The 19,534-nt window shown below is 34.2% G+C and overlaps 1 protein-coding gene across 5 annotated transcripts in view; it reads left to right on the forward strand.

Moving 5' to 3' along the window:
* The window catches only part of PLOD2 (procollagen-lysine,2-oxoglutarate 5-dioxygenase 2), a 100,313-nt gene that overhangs the window by 70,516 nt on the left and 10,263 nt on the right, over positions 1-19,534 (forward strand). For all 5 annotated transcript variants that reach the window (XM_042956434.1, XM_042956431.1, XM_007086332.3 and 2 more), the window contains 5 exons: positions 1,562-1,663; positions 5,006-5,131; positions 7,232-7,353; positions 12,812-12,916; positions 18,092-18,217. In XM_042956434.1, coding sequence (XP_042812368.1) covers positions 1,562-1,663; positions 5,006-5,131; positions 7,232-7,353; positions 12,812-12,916; positions 18,092-18,217 — 581 coding nt within the window. The remainder of the gene's footprint in view (positions 1-1,561; positions 1,664-5,005; positions 5,132-7,231; positions 7,354-12,811; positions 12,917-18,091; positions 18,218-19,534) is intronic.

Below are 19,534 nucleotides of genomic sequence, written 5' to 3' on the forward strand. Positions count from 1 at the left end.
CTGCCTTGTAATTTGTTTCCTGAATTATCATGTAGTTCAAAAGAGATGTGAATGAATTACTTTCGATGTCTTATGATTGTAATCTACAAATTGAATGTAACTATATCTACAATATCTGCATAGTACAAAGATTTTCCCATTGCAATTAATACTGTATCATTTCAACAACATTTGTTTTAGTACAATAGAGATATTTAGATGGCATCCCATATATTTGAGAGGAATCTGGTAAAATGGTACTAATTACCTCATCTATTCTGCACCATAAGATCTTTCAGGGACTTAGGAAGCTAGAAAAATCCAGTAGGCACTTCTGTACATTTTTGGCCATAATACTAAATGTATTGACACATTTCCCTTTTGAGTTCATCTTATCTATAAGTAAATCTGCACAAGTTTCCTGAAAATGTTTACATTCTGGGGATACTCAAGACTTGTTTGAGGGCTCAGAGCATATTTTAGTGTATTTATGTCTCTCCTCCATCTACCTTCCCTCACTTTCTTCTTCAGCCAAAACACACAAAGGGACTTAGATTTTACAGGTGAAATGATCTCCAATGATGCCTAAGGGCAGAGGGAGAAAAGTTAAAAAGGAGATGCCCTGAGTGACCTAAAAGGGGTAGCAGAGGGCGGGGGCGGGGGGGGGGGGAGAAAAGCAGTAGTGTACTTCAGTTTACTGTTAATAATTGTGGGGTGGCAGTAATTAGGGCCTTGTTGTAGATCTGTTTTAAACTGCAGACTTTCTTTTCCTGAAGTCAGTGCCCCCCGAACCACTGCCCAGAAGCCTAGTTTATGGTAGGTAGCATGGTTTCCTGGAAGAGGTTAGTACTTTTTGGTGATAAAGTATATATAAAACTTGTTTTGAGTGGCGATCGTCTGGCACTGCCCCATTCACCATAGGTGTCTGCCCTGGGCCTTTAAACATATATTATCTTTTTTTTTTTTTTTTTTTTTAACGTTTATTTATTTTTGAGACAGAGAGAGACAGAGCATGAACGGGGGAGGGGCAGAGAGAGAGGGAGACACAGAATCGGAAGCAGGCTCCAGGCTCCGAGCCATCAGCCCAGAGCCCGACGCGGGGCTCGAACTCACGGAACGTGAGATCGTGACCTGAGCTGAAGTCGGACGCTTAACTGACTGAGCCACCCAGGCGCCCCTAAACATATATGTCTTATTACTAAATTACTATTCATGTGACTGTTCTCATTAGTGTTGTTTTTGGTAAGTCTCATTAGCTCAATTAAATCTCTGTGTTTCATTATTTACATATTTCTTTAATTGTGTCTCATCTGGTATTGTTTCTTACATAATGAAATACAATGACCTTTATGATTTATAATGCAGTTTTTGGCATTTCTAGACAAAGTTTGCCCTGGTTTTATGACTCATTGTCTGGAACGAATTTAGTTCAGTATAAACCTCTAGGTCTTACATATTAGTAGAACTATTAAAGAATATACCTAATGCAGAAAACCTGCTTTGAAGTTAGATGTTTATAGAATGAAAGCACATTGATGGGAGAGGCTTACTTTCTTTAATACAGTTTTCCTTCATTTACTAGATTCTCCTGAATTATTTTGGAAACTATGTACCTAATGCATGGACACAGGATAATGGCTGCACTCTTTGTGACTTGGATACAATTGACTTGTCTACAGTAGATGTGAGTGGAAATGTGTGAAATGTAGAAATAAAAAGTACAGTGTCAGGAAGTGCAGTGATTTGTTGAAAGAACAGTAGCTTATAGTTTTGATATATGGTAGATAATGCATTTATATGGCTAAAACAGGATGACACAGAAAATTGCTAGAGTTTTGTATTTCTGAACTGTTTTTGAGAGTAAAACTGGCTAGTAATTGATCCCAGTAAAAGGAGCTTCGTTGTTAATATTTAATATTAATCTTATTATGATTGGCTGCCCTTGTTTTTAGTCTGCCAACTTAGTCAAAGCATCGAGGAAAAAAATGCTTCAGCATTTGTATTGACTAATATTATCTGTGCTTGATTTTTAAATTTGATGAGTTAAAAAATAATATATGATGATATAACTAAGAATTGTTTTAAGTATTTTACATAAAATACGCCAACTAAACTTCACAAAATCTCTTAAGTAGGTAGTGCTGTTGACACAGTTTTACAAATGAAAAACTGAGGGACACACAGATTAAGTAACTTGCTTAAGGGCACACAGTTTTTTTAGGCGTTGAAGGTGGGATTTGAATTTAGGCAGCCCGGCCCTAGACTCTGTATTCTTGACCACTGCAATTTCGCCTAGATGTCATATACACATTATATGCCAGACACAGTGCTACTTATAGGCATATTTCATAGAGAATTATAACTAGTTTGAGGGTAAAGGAGCAATTAGAAATAATAGTTATCTGTAGAGCATTTGCATGCATTCTTCTTCTGTCATCCAGCAGAGCAGTTCTAGTGTATTCTATAGTAACGTATTTCTTCCAAAAAATTGCTCTTGTAACTTAGAAAACTGTTATTACATATATGAGCAGTTGGATTCTAGGGATGATTTTGTCATTAAGGCTGATTCTTTCCTTCATTCATCATAGGTTTACTGAGTCTCTACAGCATGCCAGATAAGTAGAACCAATATAAGCAAAAATAAAATTCCCAGTAATGTAGTTCTGGCAACTCCTGGATCCATGCAAATATAAAATACTCTCACTGTATAGAACCAAAGCTCCTGAATTTAAATACTTTCTATGCTTATCACTGTCTGAAAGGAGGACAAAGAGTAACTTGTGCATATATAGGAGCTTCTGAATAGAGCCTTACTTTCCTTGAAAATAAGACTTTTTGGCCGGTCTCTCAAATAACAAACTGAATGTTTCCTATCCGGAAAGAATGCCAGAATATTTTTGAATGAAGCTGCATCATGGTGTTTAAAAATTCAACCTGATCTTTTCTGCAGAAAGTAGTGTTGTCCTTTGGAGGGTGGGTTAATGCTTTTTATCTGTTCGGTCTCCTTTTACATAAACTTTCTGGTGCAAAGATAGAAAAATATTTACTTTAAAATTTTTTATCATATCACTATTAGTTTTTGCATATAGGAGTAAATCACTTGTTTCTTAAGCTCTTTTGTCTGACAGACTGATAAAATATGTTAGAAAGGAAAGCTATTATATTTTGCTAGACAGATTTTTTATATGTTTTACATATTAGTTACTATGCAATAAGGATATAAAAATTAAAATTATATGGGTAGTTAAGATCTCAGGCCTACCATATTCTTGGATGTGGGCCATAGGTAAGTTTCTTTCTATATAAAGAAAGGGAGGGTTAAATGAAACTTTATACATATATAAATGATATTTATATTTATAAATTGTATATACATATGCAGTGCTAAGCCTTCAATCAGTGTTAACTGTTGTATTATCATTAGTATATAAAGCCAACTTAGATGGATAATGAAATTGTAGCATGTTGAAACCCAGGTCTTTACCTGTTAATTATGTGTTCTGAGTTGCTCAACTTCTCTAAATCCCATTTTCCTCATGTGTAAATTTGGAATAATAAATAACTTCTAAGGTTATTATGAAATGTAAATGAAATGTATTATATCATTTGATAAGGGCGAGTTGTGATCTACTTTTCACTTATTTCCTCTGTTAAATTGAGAACTCCCAGAGGGTAGATATTTTGTCTTTAGTTGTTTGGATTTTTTTATTCAATAATAAATATTTGGGTGAGTGAATGAATTTATAAAGAAGTAGAACAGTGTACAAGGTATGCTTCAGTGCAAACAAATATTAACTTATAATCCAGATAACAGAAATATATGAGGCATCATGTGTGAAAAGATGGGAAAAGAGGTACCTCATTCAGCACTTAACATATATGATATTTCTAAAAAATTTTAATCCTTAAATTCAGGTTTTAAGACATGTTTATTTTTAATTTTCTTAATTTTTTCAAATGTTTATTTATATTTTGAGAGAGAGAGAGAGACAGAGCACAAGCAGGGGAGGGGCAGACAGAGAGGGAGACAGAATCCAAAGCAAGCTCCAGGCTCTAAGCATTCAGCAGAGAGCCTGATGTGGGGATTGAACTCACAAGCTGTGAGATCACGACCTGAGCAGAAGTCGGACGCCCAACTGACTGAGCCATCCAGCTGCCTCAAGACATGTTTAAAAAAGGCATTATAAAGAAATCTTTCATATAGTTTTGGTAATAACACTATTACATGGCCATTAACTTATGTTTCTGTCTTCCCCAACCATTTGTAAATTTTTCAAGACAGGAAATTTCACTCTGTCCTAAATGTTGCTTATCACAAGGACTGACCAATATAAAGAGTATTTCGAAAGTTTTCATGCAATGAATGAAAGATAAACTATCCTATAATACATACCCAAACAGGTTTTTGAAAATCTATAAAAATAGAACAAGGTAAACTATAGTTTTCTCGTGTATAATAATGAAGCAAAATAAAGTACTGTCCATAAAATGAGATTAAAGGAAATATTCAAGGATAGAAATAAAGGCTCAAGAACTCCATGGTTGCTTTATTTGAGCTACAAATTAAATGCGGGACTTCCAAGCCATGGAAACCAAAAGAGAAACACAATTAGCATTATGGCTTCTTACATAAAGATGTCAAAATAGATTCAGAACTGAAGGACATTTCTTTAAAGACTATCATAAAGGAAGCACTGAATAATAGAGTAAGCAATATCCTTTATTACATCCATGTAATAAATAGGATAGTGAGTTTCCTCTTCAAACCTAAGTCATAATGCCAATATGTTATTGAGTAAAATCACTTTGATGGAGGCCTTAAGATTGTATTTTACATGTTAGCGAATTGCCATGAGTCAATTCAGATTTAGCAGATTATATTGAAATGATATTGCCAGTATATTTTATGTTGTATTGATTAAGAATTAAGATTAATATTGATTAAGATTAAGAATTAAGAATAAATAAAATTAAGAATAAATCTAAAATAATAATAATTTGTTTTCATGTTTGCCTTAAAACAAAGGTCCATCCAAATGTAACAATAGGCGTTTTTATTGAACAACCAACCCCTTTCCTACCTCGATTTCTGGACATATTGTTGACACTGGATTACCCAAAAGAAGCACTTAAACTCTTTATTCATAATAAAGTAAGTATTTGAGCAATGAATATTTTATATGAAAATTATTTTTTATCTTCTTTGGAAATATGTGTTATTATTTACTTATATAAATTTAGTGGGGAATTTTTGGAGTAATTACTGTCCTGCTTATGTCGTACCTAAGGATTTTAGAATCTGGAAACTATCATAATATTGGAATGAGCCACGTGAAACTCAGTTTTGTAGATCAAAAATGGTTGAATATCAGCTCATTTCATATGGCTCAACTTAATATATATGTGAAGAAATGTCAAAGGTCCTTGTATTCCTTGCCTTTGGGTTTTATGGAATTTTCTTTTATGGAACTGGTCATTAAATTGTTTGCAACTTAAGCTAATACCATAGCATCAGAACTTGAAATCGCTTCCAGATATAGTATTGTTTTGATAATCACACAATGGCATGCTCTCCCCAAAGGATTTTGATACTGTCATTTCCTCCAAAAATATACAGAACCTCCCCAACCCTCCCACATGTAATCTAAACTTAAAGACCCTTTTCTCAGAATTTTCCCATATATTTGTCTCTTTCCTGTTAAAACAATTGACACTTAACATATTCTAGAAAAATGCAATAGGTGTGAAGTATACTGTTTTCTCCCTATTGTCCTAATGCTTTTGGTTTAATATTGTTCTTTCTTCCTAACGTTCATGTCAGTTTATCATTTGCCTTTTCCAGGGAATATTTTAAATTCATAGAAAAAGTTTCATAGCTAAAAAAAGTTTAGAAGGGTAAATCGTTGAGCATTTGCTCTGTAAAATGCTTTGTAATGTTGGGGCGCCTGCGTGGCTCAGTCGGTTAAGCGTCCGACTTCAGCTCAGGTCACGATCTCGCGGTCCGTGAGTTCGAGCCCCGCGTCGGGCTCTGGGCTGATGGCTCAGAGCCTGGAGCCTGCTTCCGATTCTGTGTCTCCCTCTCTCTCTGCCCCTCCCCCGTTCATGCTCTGTCTCTCTCTGTCTCAAAAATAAATAAACGTTAAAATTAAAAAAAAAATGCTTTGTAATGTATTTATATACATTAAAGTGTTTTGTTTTTATGTATTGTGTCTTTTATTTAGGTCTTCTTCCTTTTGTAGGACCTTCTTAATGGCAGAGGATTTTGCCTCCCCCCCTTTTGTATATATAAAATGAACTCTGTGTAGCTTTTATGCTTTATAAGTAGTTTTCAACGTTTTTTATTTATTTTTGGGACAGAGAGAGACAGAGCATGAACGGGGGAGGGGCAGAGAGAGAAGGAGACACAGAATCGGAAACAGGCTCCAGGCTCCGAGCCATCAGCCCAGAGCCTGACGCGGGCTCGAACTCACGGACCGCGAGATCGTGACCTGGCTGAAGTCGGACGCTTAATCGACTGCGCCACCCAGGCGCCCCACTTTATAAGTAGTTTTAACAAGCTGTGGAAAGCTTTCAAAAATACTTAGTGAGACTTGATACATAAAAAGCTCTGAAATGCTCTAATGTTGGATTATCTATGTTAGATAATCTTATCTAAATTTTAGCACAGTTGAATCACACTAATTTGATGACTTATATGTTGATAATTTTCCCATTATATTTCCTTATTGATAAAATTTTGTTAAACTTATCTTCTTTTTGTAAAAACACAATTTCATATGTGACCATTAATTTTTCTCTCTGGCTTTAAAGAGTATTATAATATTTATTTTATAAAATATGATTGTATTTATAACTTAGATTAATATCTATTACGTTTAGTAGGCATTTTTATGGATATTTTAAAGCGCATGTCTAAGATTCTCAGGCCACAAACCATTTTCCTTTAAGTTAGAGCATTTTATAGCAGCCAGGATTTAAATATTGATTCGAGGACCTGTCTAGGAGTGGACATCAGAAGAATTTTGAAATATCTTCTATTGAAAAAAAGATTGCTATGTATCTATTTTAGATTTTTCATGTGATATTGAAATTGAATTTGTTTAATATAGGTTATCATTTCATCTCTAATTGAGGAAATAATGTGAATTGTGGAATTGACAACTTTGAATGGGATGCCATCCCTGTGTATGAACACTTCAGTCATCCTATTGTCATTTTGGCACTAATTTTTGACTTTTAAAATATGTTACAGGAAGTTTATCATGAAAAGGACATCAAGGTATTTTTTGATAAAGCTAAACATGAAATCAGTACTATAAAAATAGTAGGACCAGAAGAAAACCTAAGTCAAGCTGAAGCCAGAAACATGGGAATGTATGTTTTTTTGTTTTCTGTTTTCCTAATAAATCCCTATGCCTACTCCTTTTATAGGCTGGTCAGTAATCACCTGTTTCTCTATCTCTACTACCAAACTTGATAGCAAGGACCAGACTATGACTTTCTTGTTCTTTGCTATATTTCCAGTGGCTAGCATAATGCTTGTTATATAACAGATGGTTATAATGTATGCTTGTCAAATGAATGAATAAATGATGAATAATGAATGAATGGAAATAAATGAGAAATAGTCTGCCCTCAAGGAGCCCACAGTTTAGTGGACATTAATGATACAGGTGCAATTATCTTTAACAAAAGTGAATGGAAGAAGTAATTCAGGATGTAAAGTACTAAGAAAAGGAAAAGGAGAAATTACTTTCAACAGGCAAAATTGGTGAAGATACTTTAAAGAAGACAGCATTGCAGTGAGCCCTTAATAAAATATTAACTACCATATTAGATGATGATGATAGTATTCAGATGATAGTAACTACTATATATGAGTAATTAATTCGTATGATAGTAACTACTATATATGAGTGCTTATACTGTGTGAGGCATTGTGGTAAATACCTTGCATGTAGTATCTTATTTATTCCTTTCAATAACCTATGAATTGGTTCTTTTTATTTTCAGTCTCTAGACAAGGAAACAGAGAGGTTAAATATGTTAAGCAAGTCTGCCCAGCCAGCTAGTGGAGGAGCTAGAAATCTTCATGGGCAGGAACTGTGTCCCATTTTTCTTTAAGTCTCAGTGCCTAGCACAGGGCCTGGCACAAAGTAGTAATTCATCAGCAGTAATCAAATTAAACTACCAAGAGCTAATGTACAGCATGATGATTATAGCTCATAATTCTGTATCACATAGTTGAATGCTGCTGAGAAAGTAGATCTAAAATGACCTCACAACGAAAGAGAAATGGTTACTGTGTGACGGGATGTAGGTCATAGCTAAGGCTATGGTCGTAATCATTTTGCAATATATAAAAGTATCAAATCAACACATTGTCTGCCTTATGCTTATACAATGATAAGTGTCCATTATATCTCAATAAACCTAGAAAAAAACGAAACAGAACAGAAAGTTTTCAAATGAAACAATGGGAAGACAGAATTTGAAAAAGCTGAAAAGCAATCCTTGACTGTGATAGGGTCAGAAACAGGCCATGTTCTTTTTTATTTATTTTTAAATTTTTAAATTTTTAAAATTTTTTATATTTTAATAATTTAATTTAATTTTATTTTATTTTATTTTATTTTATTAAATTTATTGTCAAATTAGTTTCCATACAACACCCAGTGCTCATCCCAAAAGATGCCCTCTTCAATGCCCATCACCTACCCTCCCCACCCTCCCACCCCCCATCAACCCTCAGTTTGTTCTCAGTTTTTAAGAGTCTCTTATGCTTTGGCTCTCTCTCTCACTCTAACCTCTTTTTTTTTCTTTCTTTTCCTTCCCCTCCCCCATGGGTTTCTGTTAAGTTTCTCAGGATCCACATAAGAGTGAAAACATGGTATCTGTCTTTCTCTGTATGGCTTATTTCACTTAGCATCACACTCTCCAGTTCCATCCACGTTGCTACAAAAGGCCATATTTCATTCTTTCTCACTGCCACGTAGTACTCCATTGTGTATATAAACCACAATTCCTTTATCCATTCATCAGTTGATGGACATTTAGGCTCTTTCCATAATTTGGCTATTGTTGAGAGTGCTGCTATAAACATTGGGGTACAAGTGCCCCTATGCATCAGTACTCCTGTATCCCTTGGGTAAATTCCTAGCAGTGCTACTGCTGGGTCATAGGGTAGGTCTATTTTTATTTTTTTTGAGGAACCTCCACACTGTTTTCCAGAGCAGCTGCACCAATTTGCATTCCCACCAACAGTGCAAGAGGGTTCCCGTTTCTCCACATCCTCTCTAGCATGTATAGTCTCCTGATTTGTTCATTTTGGCCACTCTGACTGGCGTGAGGTCATATCTGAGTGTGGTTTTGATTTGTATTTCCCTGATAAGGAGCGACGTTGAGCATCTTTTCATGTGCCTGTTGGCCATCTGGATGTCTTCTTTAGAGAAGTGTCTATTCATGTTTTCTGCCCATTTCTTCACTGGGTTATTTGTTTTTCGGGTGTGGAGTTTGGTGAGCTCTTTATAGATTTTGGATACTAGCCCTTTGTCCTATATGTCATTTGCAAATATCCTTTCCCATTCCATCGGTTGCCCTTTAGTTTTGTTGATTGTTTCCTTTGCTGTGCAGAAGTTTTTATCTTCATGAGGTCCCAGTAGTTCATTTTTGCTTTTAATTCCCTTGCCTTTGGGGATGTGTCAAGTAAGAAATGTATGTTTTAATCAATTTACGTTAAACAATTTCTACTAAAGAAGCTTAAAGAAAAACAACTTTTCTTCAAAATTAGTATCCTAAACTTGGGTGTCTCGACTGTCTTGTGTGCATGTCTGTTTGCGTATGTTCATGAGCACACCTTGAATGTTAGACTCTATCTGTGTTTGTGTGTATTTATGTGTAAAAGCCAATGGATATTACATATAGAGAGAGATGGAAAGATATATTATGGGTAAGGGTCAACATATTTAATCAGACTATTATCTGGACTTTAGATCAAGATTTTTAAAATTACTCAGACAGGTCCTCCTGGCTGGATCAGTCAGAAGAGTATGTGACCCCTGATCTCTGGGTTGTGAGTTACATCCCCACATTGGGGGTAGAGATTAATTAAAATAAGAAATAAAAAAGTGATTCAGACAAATGAATAGTATGACTGATAGAACAGTGATTTAGATGTTGACTATCTGAAGGTTTGCGTGGTAAAAGTGTGTGTTTCAGACTGAAAAGGGTATTCCTCCTTTCTAGTCACCAAATGATCTAGATAATACTATAACCCTCAGAAGAAATTTTTTAGGTCCTTTGTTTAGCCCCTTTAATACTGCAGACTGCAATTTTACTAGTAAAATTCTGATAATAATAAAAACAATGATTTCTCCATGAATGTTGATTGGATATGCCAGCAGTGGGTTAAGTCCTGCTGAGAAAAAGGTGAATGAGTTATGGTGACTTCTCATCTTGTGCTGTGGAAGCTCAGAGCTCAGAGTGCTGGATAGTGCCTGATGTGGGAGTAAAGGGATAGGCAGGAAAGCAAGCCTCAGAAAGACCAAACTGATGGTTTCATAGTTTATTCACTGGAGAATATCCTTGGATCCAAATTCAGAACTTATTTTTATTTATTTATTTTTTTAAATATACTCTGTTGTGTCTGGCTTCTTTGGCTCAGCACAGTGTTCTCTCATTCACTCATGTCATTGTAGTTATTAGCAGTTCATTCCTTTTCATCGCTAACTAATATTCTATCATATGAATATACCACAAGTGCATTTTCCACTTGCTTGTTGCTAGACATTAGGTCATGTCCAGCTTAGAGCCATTTGAATAAGATTGTTAATGAAGATTCCTTATAAGAGGTGTATATGTGTATGTGGACCTATTTGGCTTTAGTATGTTTTAGGAAAATATGAAGGAGTAGACTAGGACATAGGGTTAGAGTAGATGTATGTTTAATTTTATAAGAAACGACTGAACAGTCCTCCAAGATAGTTGTACCATCGTACGCACCTGGTAGCAGTGTAACAGACCTCTGTCTGCTCCACGTTTGTCAACAGTTGATATTGCCCATCTTTTTTATTTTAGCCACTTTATTGTGTATCTTATTGTAATTGTAATTTAATTCCCTGAAGACTAATTCATATGTCTTCATTTGTGGAGTATCTATTTAAATCTTTTTGTGCATTTTCATTTACATTGGGTTGTCTTTTTTGTTATTAATTTGTAGGAGTTCATTATATAATCTGTCTAGAAGAGGGTTGTATGTGTGTGTGTCTATGTGTACGATGTTTTGTGAATATGCGTTTCATTCTGTGGCTTGGTCTTTTAATTTCTTAGTGCTTTCTTTTGATGAGAAGAAATGTGAATTTCAATAAAATTCCATTTCTCTCTTTTTTTCTTTTATGCTTTGTGCTTATTGAATTTATTTTCTATTTAAGAGGTCTTTCTTATTCCAATGTCATGAAACTGTTCTTTGGAATTTTTCTTTTATAAGCTTTATTGTTTTAGCATTTATGTTTAAGATGTTTCAATCTACAGTTCATTCTGAATATATTTTTGTGTTTGGAGTGAAGTAGAGATCAAATTTTATTCTTTACAAATGAAATTCCAGTTGTTTCAACACCCTTTTTTTATTTTAAGGTTTTTCTTTTCCTATTTAGTTGACTTGGCTTTGTCAAAAATCAATTAGCTGAATATTTATGAGTGACTGTGAACTCTTTTTTCTGTTTCATTGATCTTAGACCAATGGCACACTTTATTACCAGGGATTTATATTAATCTTGAAATCAAGTAGTAAACTTCCTTCAATTTTTTTTCTAAAATAATTTTGGCTGTTTTGGTTTTATTTTATTTATTTCATTTATTTGAGATATAATTGACTTATAACATACTAGCTTTAGATGTACTACATAATGATTCAATATTTGTATACACTGTGAAATGATGACCACCATAAGTCTGTAGTTACCATCCGTCACCATACATAGTTACAAAATTTAAAGAAAATTTTCTCTAATTTTTGCACAATTTTAGCAAAGTTTCATGTCTGCTGTCCTATATGACAGTTGCTTAGAAACAAATGTGGTATAAGGATACATACTGACAGTAGCAGAAAGTGAGGACTAGGATTAACAGTGAAGGAGAAAAGCTTGAAAGCAGAGGGCCCCAAATATAAAAACCATAATACTTGAAAGCATTTCGCGTGTATAACAAGTAGCTCCTTCTTTGTTGTTCCTGATAATAATGCTACAGACACTACCAAGAAGAACATATATCATAGTCCATGACCCCTGATAATAAGCAGGGGAGTAGATATCTTAGAATTCCATGCAAATCAAGATTAAAAATTATTGATACCTAAAGAGTTATACATTTGTATCTCCAAATATACTTAAAATTAAGTTGTTGGATAAGCAAGATTTTGCACTGTGTGTGTGTGTGTGTGTGTGTGCGCGCGCGCGTGTGCAAAAAGCATTTTGATTTGTGGAAAAAGTTGTTGATAAATACATGGAGATAAATTGTGTTTCCTTTTCAGAGAGAACTAAATACTAAATTCTAAATTGTCATTCTGACTGGATATTTTATGTCTTAAATCTTTTAGTGGCTTGAAAATGTATTTCACTTAACCTAAAATTTTTGGTGTTGATTTACATATGAATATGTATGTTGACAAACTATTTTGCAATTTAAGACAATATTTATCCCTTTGGATATTGTCTAACTATTTTAATTAGAAAAAAATATGTGAGAGAAACCTTATTTTATGTATAAGCTTTATGTTGACATTTTCTAACCAGCAAATATATATTTTATCTAATTACTATTTCCTTTTCAATGTTAGGGATTTTTGCCGTCAGGATGAAAGCTGTGATTATTATTTCAGTATCGATGCAGATGTTGTTTTGACAAATCCAAGGACCTTAAAAATTTTGATTGAACAAAACAGGTACTACATAAAATTCATGTCAATTTATTTAAAATGGCAATCATTTTCTGTGTCTATGTGGGCACACTATACTTATCTGTGTTTAGTGAATTGAGGGGAATCACATGAAGTTATTTTCTATACCTTATAACTTTCAATTCTGATTAGTTTTCTTTTAAAGGAGTCAAAAAGAAAACAACCTGATGAAAATTAGAAGTATTTAATATTAGTTACAATCACAAACGCAATGTTTATCAATTATAGTTGGACTATTTTTCGGTTTAAAGCTAGATGGAATTATGATCTATTTGGAAAATTTGGAATTTTTTTTCTCTGTAGGTATTTTTAAATTAGAATTCATAAAACCTACGATCTTTTGAAAAGTTATTGCAAACAGAGATCTAAGTTCTTAGAATTTGAAAAAAAATTTCAGAGATCTGTGATTTTATTTAGTATTGAACTAATAATTATTACTCAGCAGTACCTATTTTTATTTACTGAAGTATGAAAAAGACACCATCTTTAACAGCTTATAGTGATATTAATCATTATTTATTATATTACCCCTATTCCTATTAATACTTATTAATCCTCTTATCAGTAGCATAGCATACCTTTAATATGTGCTCATTAAATGACCTGTATTGTTTTTAAGTGTGTTTATATATATTAACACAGTATGTGCTTATTAAATGACCAGTATTGTTTTTAAGTATGTTTGTATATATGAACACAATTAGCAAATAGAATGGCTAACAGTGAAATGTTAGAATTACTGTTTTTATTTTGCTTAGTAAAATATATAAGAAATCTGTTATGCTCTTCTAACCTACTCTATATGTAATATAATTTGCCAATTTGAGAATTTAGTTATTACTTCAAAATCCAAGATCTCTTAGTATTAATCTCTATATACAGCCCCACTGTATATCTAGCAATAGATGTTTATCGATCTAAGATAACTATCTATAAGTTACAAGTAATTTTCAAAACGTATGAATAAGGATTTGGAAATAAGGCAAGGAAAAGCATTTAGGTTATCCTAGAGATAAGGGAAGGGCTATAGTTGTAATTTGTAACTCTTAAAACCTAGTGGAATTCAGTAATATTATCTTGAATTTGTAGTGTTAATTGCCTCTTACTTTGACTTAAATTCAATATTGTGGAATGCACATTTTCAAAATAATCTTTGTATGTTCTTACTATATGACACTTTTGTAGGTACTTACTATTCTTTTAGTGAACTATTTAATGAATTTATACTATGGATTAAACATATATCCCCTTTAATGTTAACCTAATGTTTTAAACCTTGTAACAAATAAAATTACCTCATAAGTAACTCAGCTGCCATCTGGGGCCATTGTTCTTGAAGTGCCAGTAAAACTCAGGATATTTCTCCAATTCCATAAATTTCTGTTACCGATCAAAGGTTTTGGTTCGTATGACATTTGTGGTTCTTGCTCCTGTATCCAAACATGTAATTTTCAGAAAAAATTCACATCTACCAAAAATGTTGTGAGATTTAGTAGACTGAAGGTTAGAGGGACGGGGATGGGTCACATCTTAGGGCATGTGGCTTTCTAGCATCTCATCAGCTCTTTTCCCTTTCCTCTTCCTATCTCTGCCATTTACTGCCTTGCTCCAAATTTTATTCCTTCAGTAATATTGTGTAATTCAGCATCCCCTAGCTGCTATCCTGATACAGGAGTCCCCATTATCCACAGAGGATATGTTCCAAGACCCCAGTGGATTCCTGAAACTGCAGATAGTACCAATCGCTATGCATACTATGTTTTTTCCTATATACACATACCTACGCAAAAATTTAATTTCTAAATCAGTCACAGTAAGAGATTAATGACCGCAATAAAATAGAACAATTATAACAAAATGCTGTAATAAAAATAACATACGTGAATGATGTCTCTCTCTCTCAAAATATCTTCCTGTTCTGTACTCACCCTTCTTGTGATGATGTGAGATGATAAAATGCCAGCGCATGAGATGAAGTGAGGTGAATGACGCAGGCAGTGTGATGTAGTGTTAGGCTTCTATTGATCTGATGATTCACCGTAAGGAGTATCATCTGCTTCTGGACCATGGTTGACCCCAGGATAATTGAAACCATGGAAAGTGAAACCATGGGTAAGGGGGCCTACTGTATTTCAATACTCAAAAATATTGAGGCACACTGCAGACAGAGTTTGATTTCCATTTCTTTGCCCAGCCTTCTTTGGGAGGCAGCTGGGATTATAAATTACAAGATTTTTTAAATATGTATTTGATCTTGTCAGTTATTACCTTTGAATTATTTCTTTTTTTTACCATTGAATTATTTCTTAAATCAACATAATATATGTTCTTAAATCAACACAATATATCTAATATTGTAAATATCCTAAACAAAACAGAATATAAGTGTTTTTGGTTAACATTTCATTTTAAAAGGAACCAGGAAAAATAAACCAAGATAACCATTTTGTATGATATGTCTTTATAGACTGTGTTTCACTTTTCTGTGGGTAAGAGAAAGGGCACACCTGGTCTTCTCAAGACTGGAGTGTTATGAAATAGTTTTTTTGTTGAGAATACCTGGTTCATAAACTTCCTCATGGAGGCATTGTGTGAGGTTTTCTTTTTTTTCTTTTTTCCTTTTTTTAAATTTAAATGTTAACGTAAAGTGCAATATTGGTTTCAGGAGTAGAATTTAGTGATTCATCACTTATGTACAACACCAGCTGCTCATCCCAACAAGTGCCCTCCTTAGTACCCATCACCCATCTAGCCCATTTCCCACCCACCTCCCTCCATCAACCCATTGGTGTTTCTCCATCATTAAGAGTCTCTTGTGGTTTGCTTTTGTCTTCTTACCCCTACCCTTCCCATACGTTCATCTGTTTTGTTTCTTAAATTCTACATATGAGTGAAATCATGTATTATTTATCTTTCTCTGACTTATTTCACTTAGCACAATACACTCTAGCTCCATCCCCATCGTTGCAAATGCCAAGATTTCATTTTTTGATGGCTGAGTAATATTCCATTCTTTTTTTAAATTTTAAATATATTTTAAAGTTTATTTATTTTGACAGAGAGAGAAAGCACAAGCAGGGGAGGGGCAGAGAGAGAGGGAGAGAATTTCAAGCAGGTTCCTTGCTGTCAACTCAAAGCCTGATGCAGGGCTCGATCTCATGAAGTGTAAGATCATGACCTGAGCTGAAATCAAGAGTCAGATGCTTAACCAACTGAGACACACAGGTACCCCAGTAATATTCCATTCTCACACCATACACAAAAATAAATGCAAAATGGCTTATGAAAGACCTCAGCGTGAGACAGGAAACAATCAAATCCTAGAGGAGAACACAGCCACCAACTTCTTTGACCTTGGCCCCAGCAACTTCTTACTAGACACGTTGCCAAAGACAAGGGAAACAAAAGCAAATATGACCTATTGGGACCTTATCAACATAAAAAGCTTCTGCACAGTGAAGGAAACAATCCACAAAACGAGAAGGTAGCCTATGGAATGGGAAAAGATATTTGCAAACGACATATCTGATAAAGGGTTAGTGTCCAAAATCTGTAAAGAACTTACCAAACTAAACTCCTGAATAGCAAACAACTCAGTTAAGAAATGGGCATAACACATGAATAGACACTTTTCCAAAGAAGACATCTAGATGGCTAACAGACATAGGAAAAGATGCTCAGTATCACTCATTTTCAGGGAACTACAAATAAACCACAATGATATATGACCTCTCACCTGTCAGAATGGCTAAAATCAATAACACAAGAAACAATAGGTGTTGACAAGGATGGGGACGAAGGGAAACCCTCTTACTGTTGGTGGGAATGCAACCTGGTGCAGCCACTGTCAAGAACAGTATGGAGGTTTCTAAATAAACTAAAAATAAAACTACTCTATGATCCAGCAATTGCACTCTTAGTTATTCATCCAAAGGACACAAAAGTACAGATTCAAAGGGTGCATACAGCACAATGTTTATAGCAGCATTATCAACAATAGCCAAACTATGGAGAGAGTCCAAATATCCATCAACTGTTGAATGGATAAAGACGTGTGAGATTTTGGTAAAAACTGACACCACCAGGGGTGCTTGGGTGGCTTCGTCAGTTAAGCTTCCACCTGACTCTTGGTTTTGGCTCAGGTCATGATCTCACATTTCTTGAGATACAGCCTCACGTCAGGGTCTGCACTGATAGCGCAGAGCCTGCTTGGGATTTTCTCTCTACCCCTCTCTCTCTGTCCTTCCCCTTTGTGCACCCTCTCTCTGTCTCTCAAAATAAACTTAAAAAAAGAATGGCCATGACTATAGTTCATTTCATTTTAAAAGTAATTCTAGAGCAGCCTCAGATTTTGTTACCTCATTTGGAAAGTGTTAACACATTATAAACTAGATTTTCCTAAGAAAAATATGACTTATTTTGAATTTATAATATGTGCTTTTCTCAAAGGGACTACTTTTCTGGTAGGTAGTCAGATTGAGTGCTATGGCAATTACCACCTGTTTTATTTTTTACAGTAGTTGAAGAACCAGAAGAATGTTCAGTGTTCCCAGGCGAGCACAACCCATTTCATAAGTTATAAAAAAAAATTAAAAAAGAAACGTACTTTAAAGTGATTCAGGACTTAACTTTAGGAAAACTGGCATATTTATAAAAATCTAAGCTCATCTTTATTCATTTTTTCATTCAACAAATATTTATTGAATAATTGAATACACCAGGGACTGTTATGTCTTCTCAATGACGGTGAAAATATTTGATTTCATTTAGCGTAATTTCTGAACTACTTAACATAATTAAATAATGGAAGTAGTTTGACTTATTTTAAAAGTCGTTTTTAGACTTTCATTAGCATTTTCAATTTTTCTTTTTTGTTACTTGTTTTAAGAAAATTAGTGTGCTTAAGAAAAAATGGAAAGAAATTCTCGTTTTTCTTGTATTTTTTTCTTCATTTCTTATTCATTTTTATTTAATTTTTAGTTAGTTAACTTACAGTTCAATATTGGTTTCAGGAGTAGAATTCAGTGTTTTGGACTTACTATGTGTGTATTAAGTGAACTTTAGTGTTTTGGTGTCATGCTAAGCCCAAAACACACAATTCAGTGGTAACTTAAGTATAAATAATTTCTTGGATTTGCTTTTCTCTCATGCTGTCTTTAGAAAGATCATTGCCCCTCTTGTAACTCGTCATGGAAAACTGTGGTCCAACTTCTGGGGAGCTTTGAGTCCTGATGGATACTATGCTCGATCGGAAGATTATGTAGATATTGTTCAAGGGAATAGAGTGTAAGTTACTTGATCTACTCTTTTACTGTAAAAGTGCCATAATCTCAAAATGTGGTCTTGTTAACATCACCTGAATTTTTATTCCTCTTTACTTTGTGATTAATGGAAATTTGAAAACCTGGAATCCTGAAATACTAGTGTAAAATTAATATTAAAAGAATCTGTTTTTGAAATTCTAAATCTTCACAGGAACAAACTTACTGCTGTGGGAAATGTAGGAGACACTACATGGCTAATAGGGGCAGCCAGAGATAGCTGTAGGAGGAGGAGTAGTATTTAGTTCGAAGTTTAGAAAAGGAATTTTGTTTAGCTGATTTTTCTAGCACCCAGGATGAAAATTGTTTTGATAGCTTTTAAAATTTACAAGTAAACCAACAAAAACAATACCAAAGGCCATAACTTTCCCACATTTCCTACTGCAAGAGTTTTGTGTGAAATAGGTAGTATTCTACTTTAAAGATCACTTTCTTCACTAATACCTCGTTTCCATTTCTAGAGTTTGAAAAGAATATGCTTGCTACAAAGTGTGTGCATGATTGATACCTGTTTCAGAGACAACAGTTGGTATTTTTTAGACTAAAAAATATCACAAATGTAATAGTGTGGTTTTGCTAAGGTAATATAGAGAGGCATGTTATCTTTTATTTTTTCTACAGATGATGGACCAGAGGCCATCTTAACTGAGTGTTAAGGGCTTTGCCTAATTTCTCAGATGCATCCACCCACTTAAAAGCGAAAACATTCTTTAATGAGTAAATATACGTGCCCCTAAATTTAGAGTAAAAAACCCCACACATTTATTGTTGAACAGTTGAGTATGAAAAAGATGTTTCGCTTGTGAAAATAGTAATACATTTGAATAATACAAATATGATAAAAGCTTTTGTTAGCTGCGGTTAAGGAGCATGATAGTTGAGAAAACACTATTCAGATCATATACTATTGTTTCAAAGTACTTTTATTGTCTCTCTGAGGATTTGTATAGACCAAATGCCTGATACTGTCTGTGGGTATAGCAGAAATAAGGGCTCACAGAAGTGGAATAGTGAATTTATGTTTCATTTAAGTTGCTTTAGGCACTGGTGATATTTTGTGCAGCTTCCTGTCACTGTTGTTTAAAGTGTAAGAAAAAGAATATGGGAGAGGCTTTTGATCTAGTTAATACAAGAATGCACTTCATGGCCAAAAGCTACATGAAGGAATGACATCTTATGACACGTACACGTGTAAGGGTGTGTGTGTGTGTGTGTGTTTCTTCAAAACTGAGACACTGCCTACTCCGCCAGTGATAAATTTCTGAAATCAGATGACACATTG

The sequence above is a fragment of the Panthera tigris genome, chromosome C2 (assembly GCF_018350195.1).
Source record: "Panthera tigris isolate Pti1 chromosome C2, P.tigris_Pti1_mat1.1, whole genome shotgun sequence".
NCBI lineage: Eukaryota > Metazoa > Chordata > Mammalia > Carnivora > Felidae > Panthera > Panthera tigris.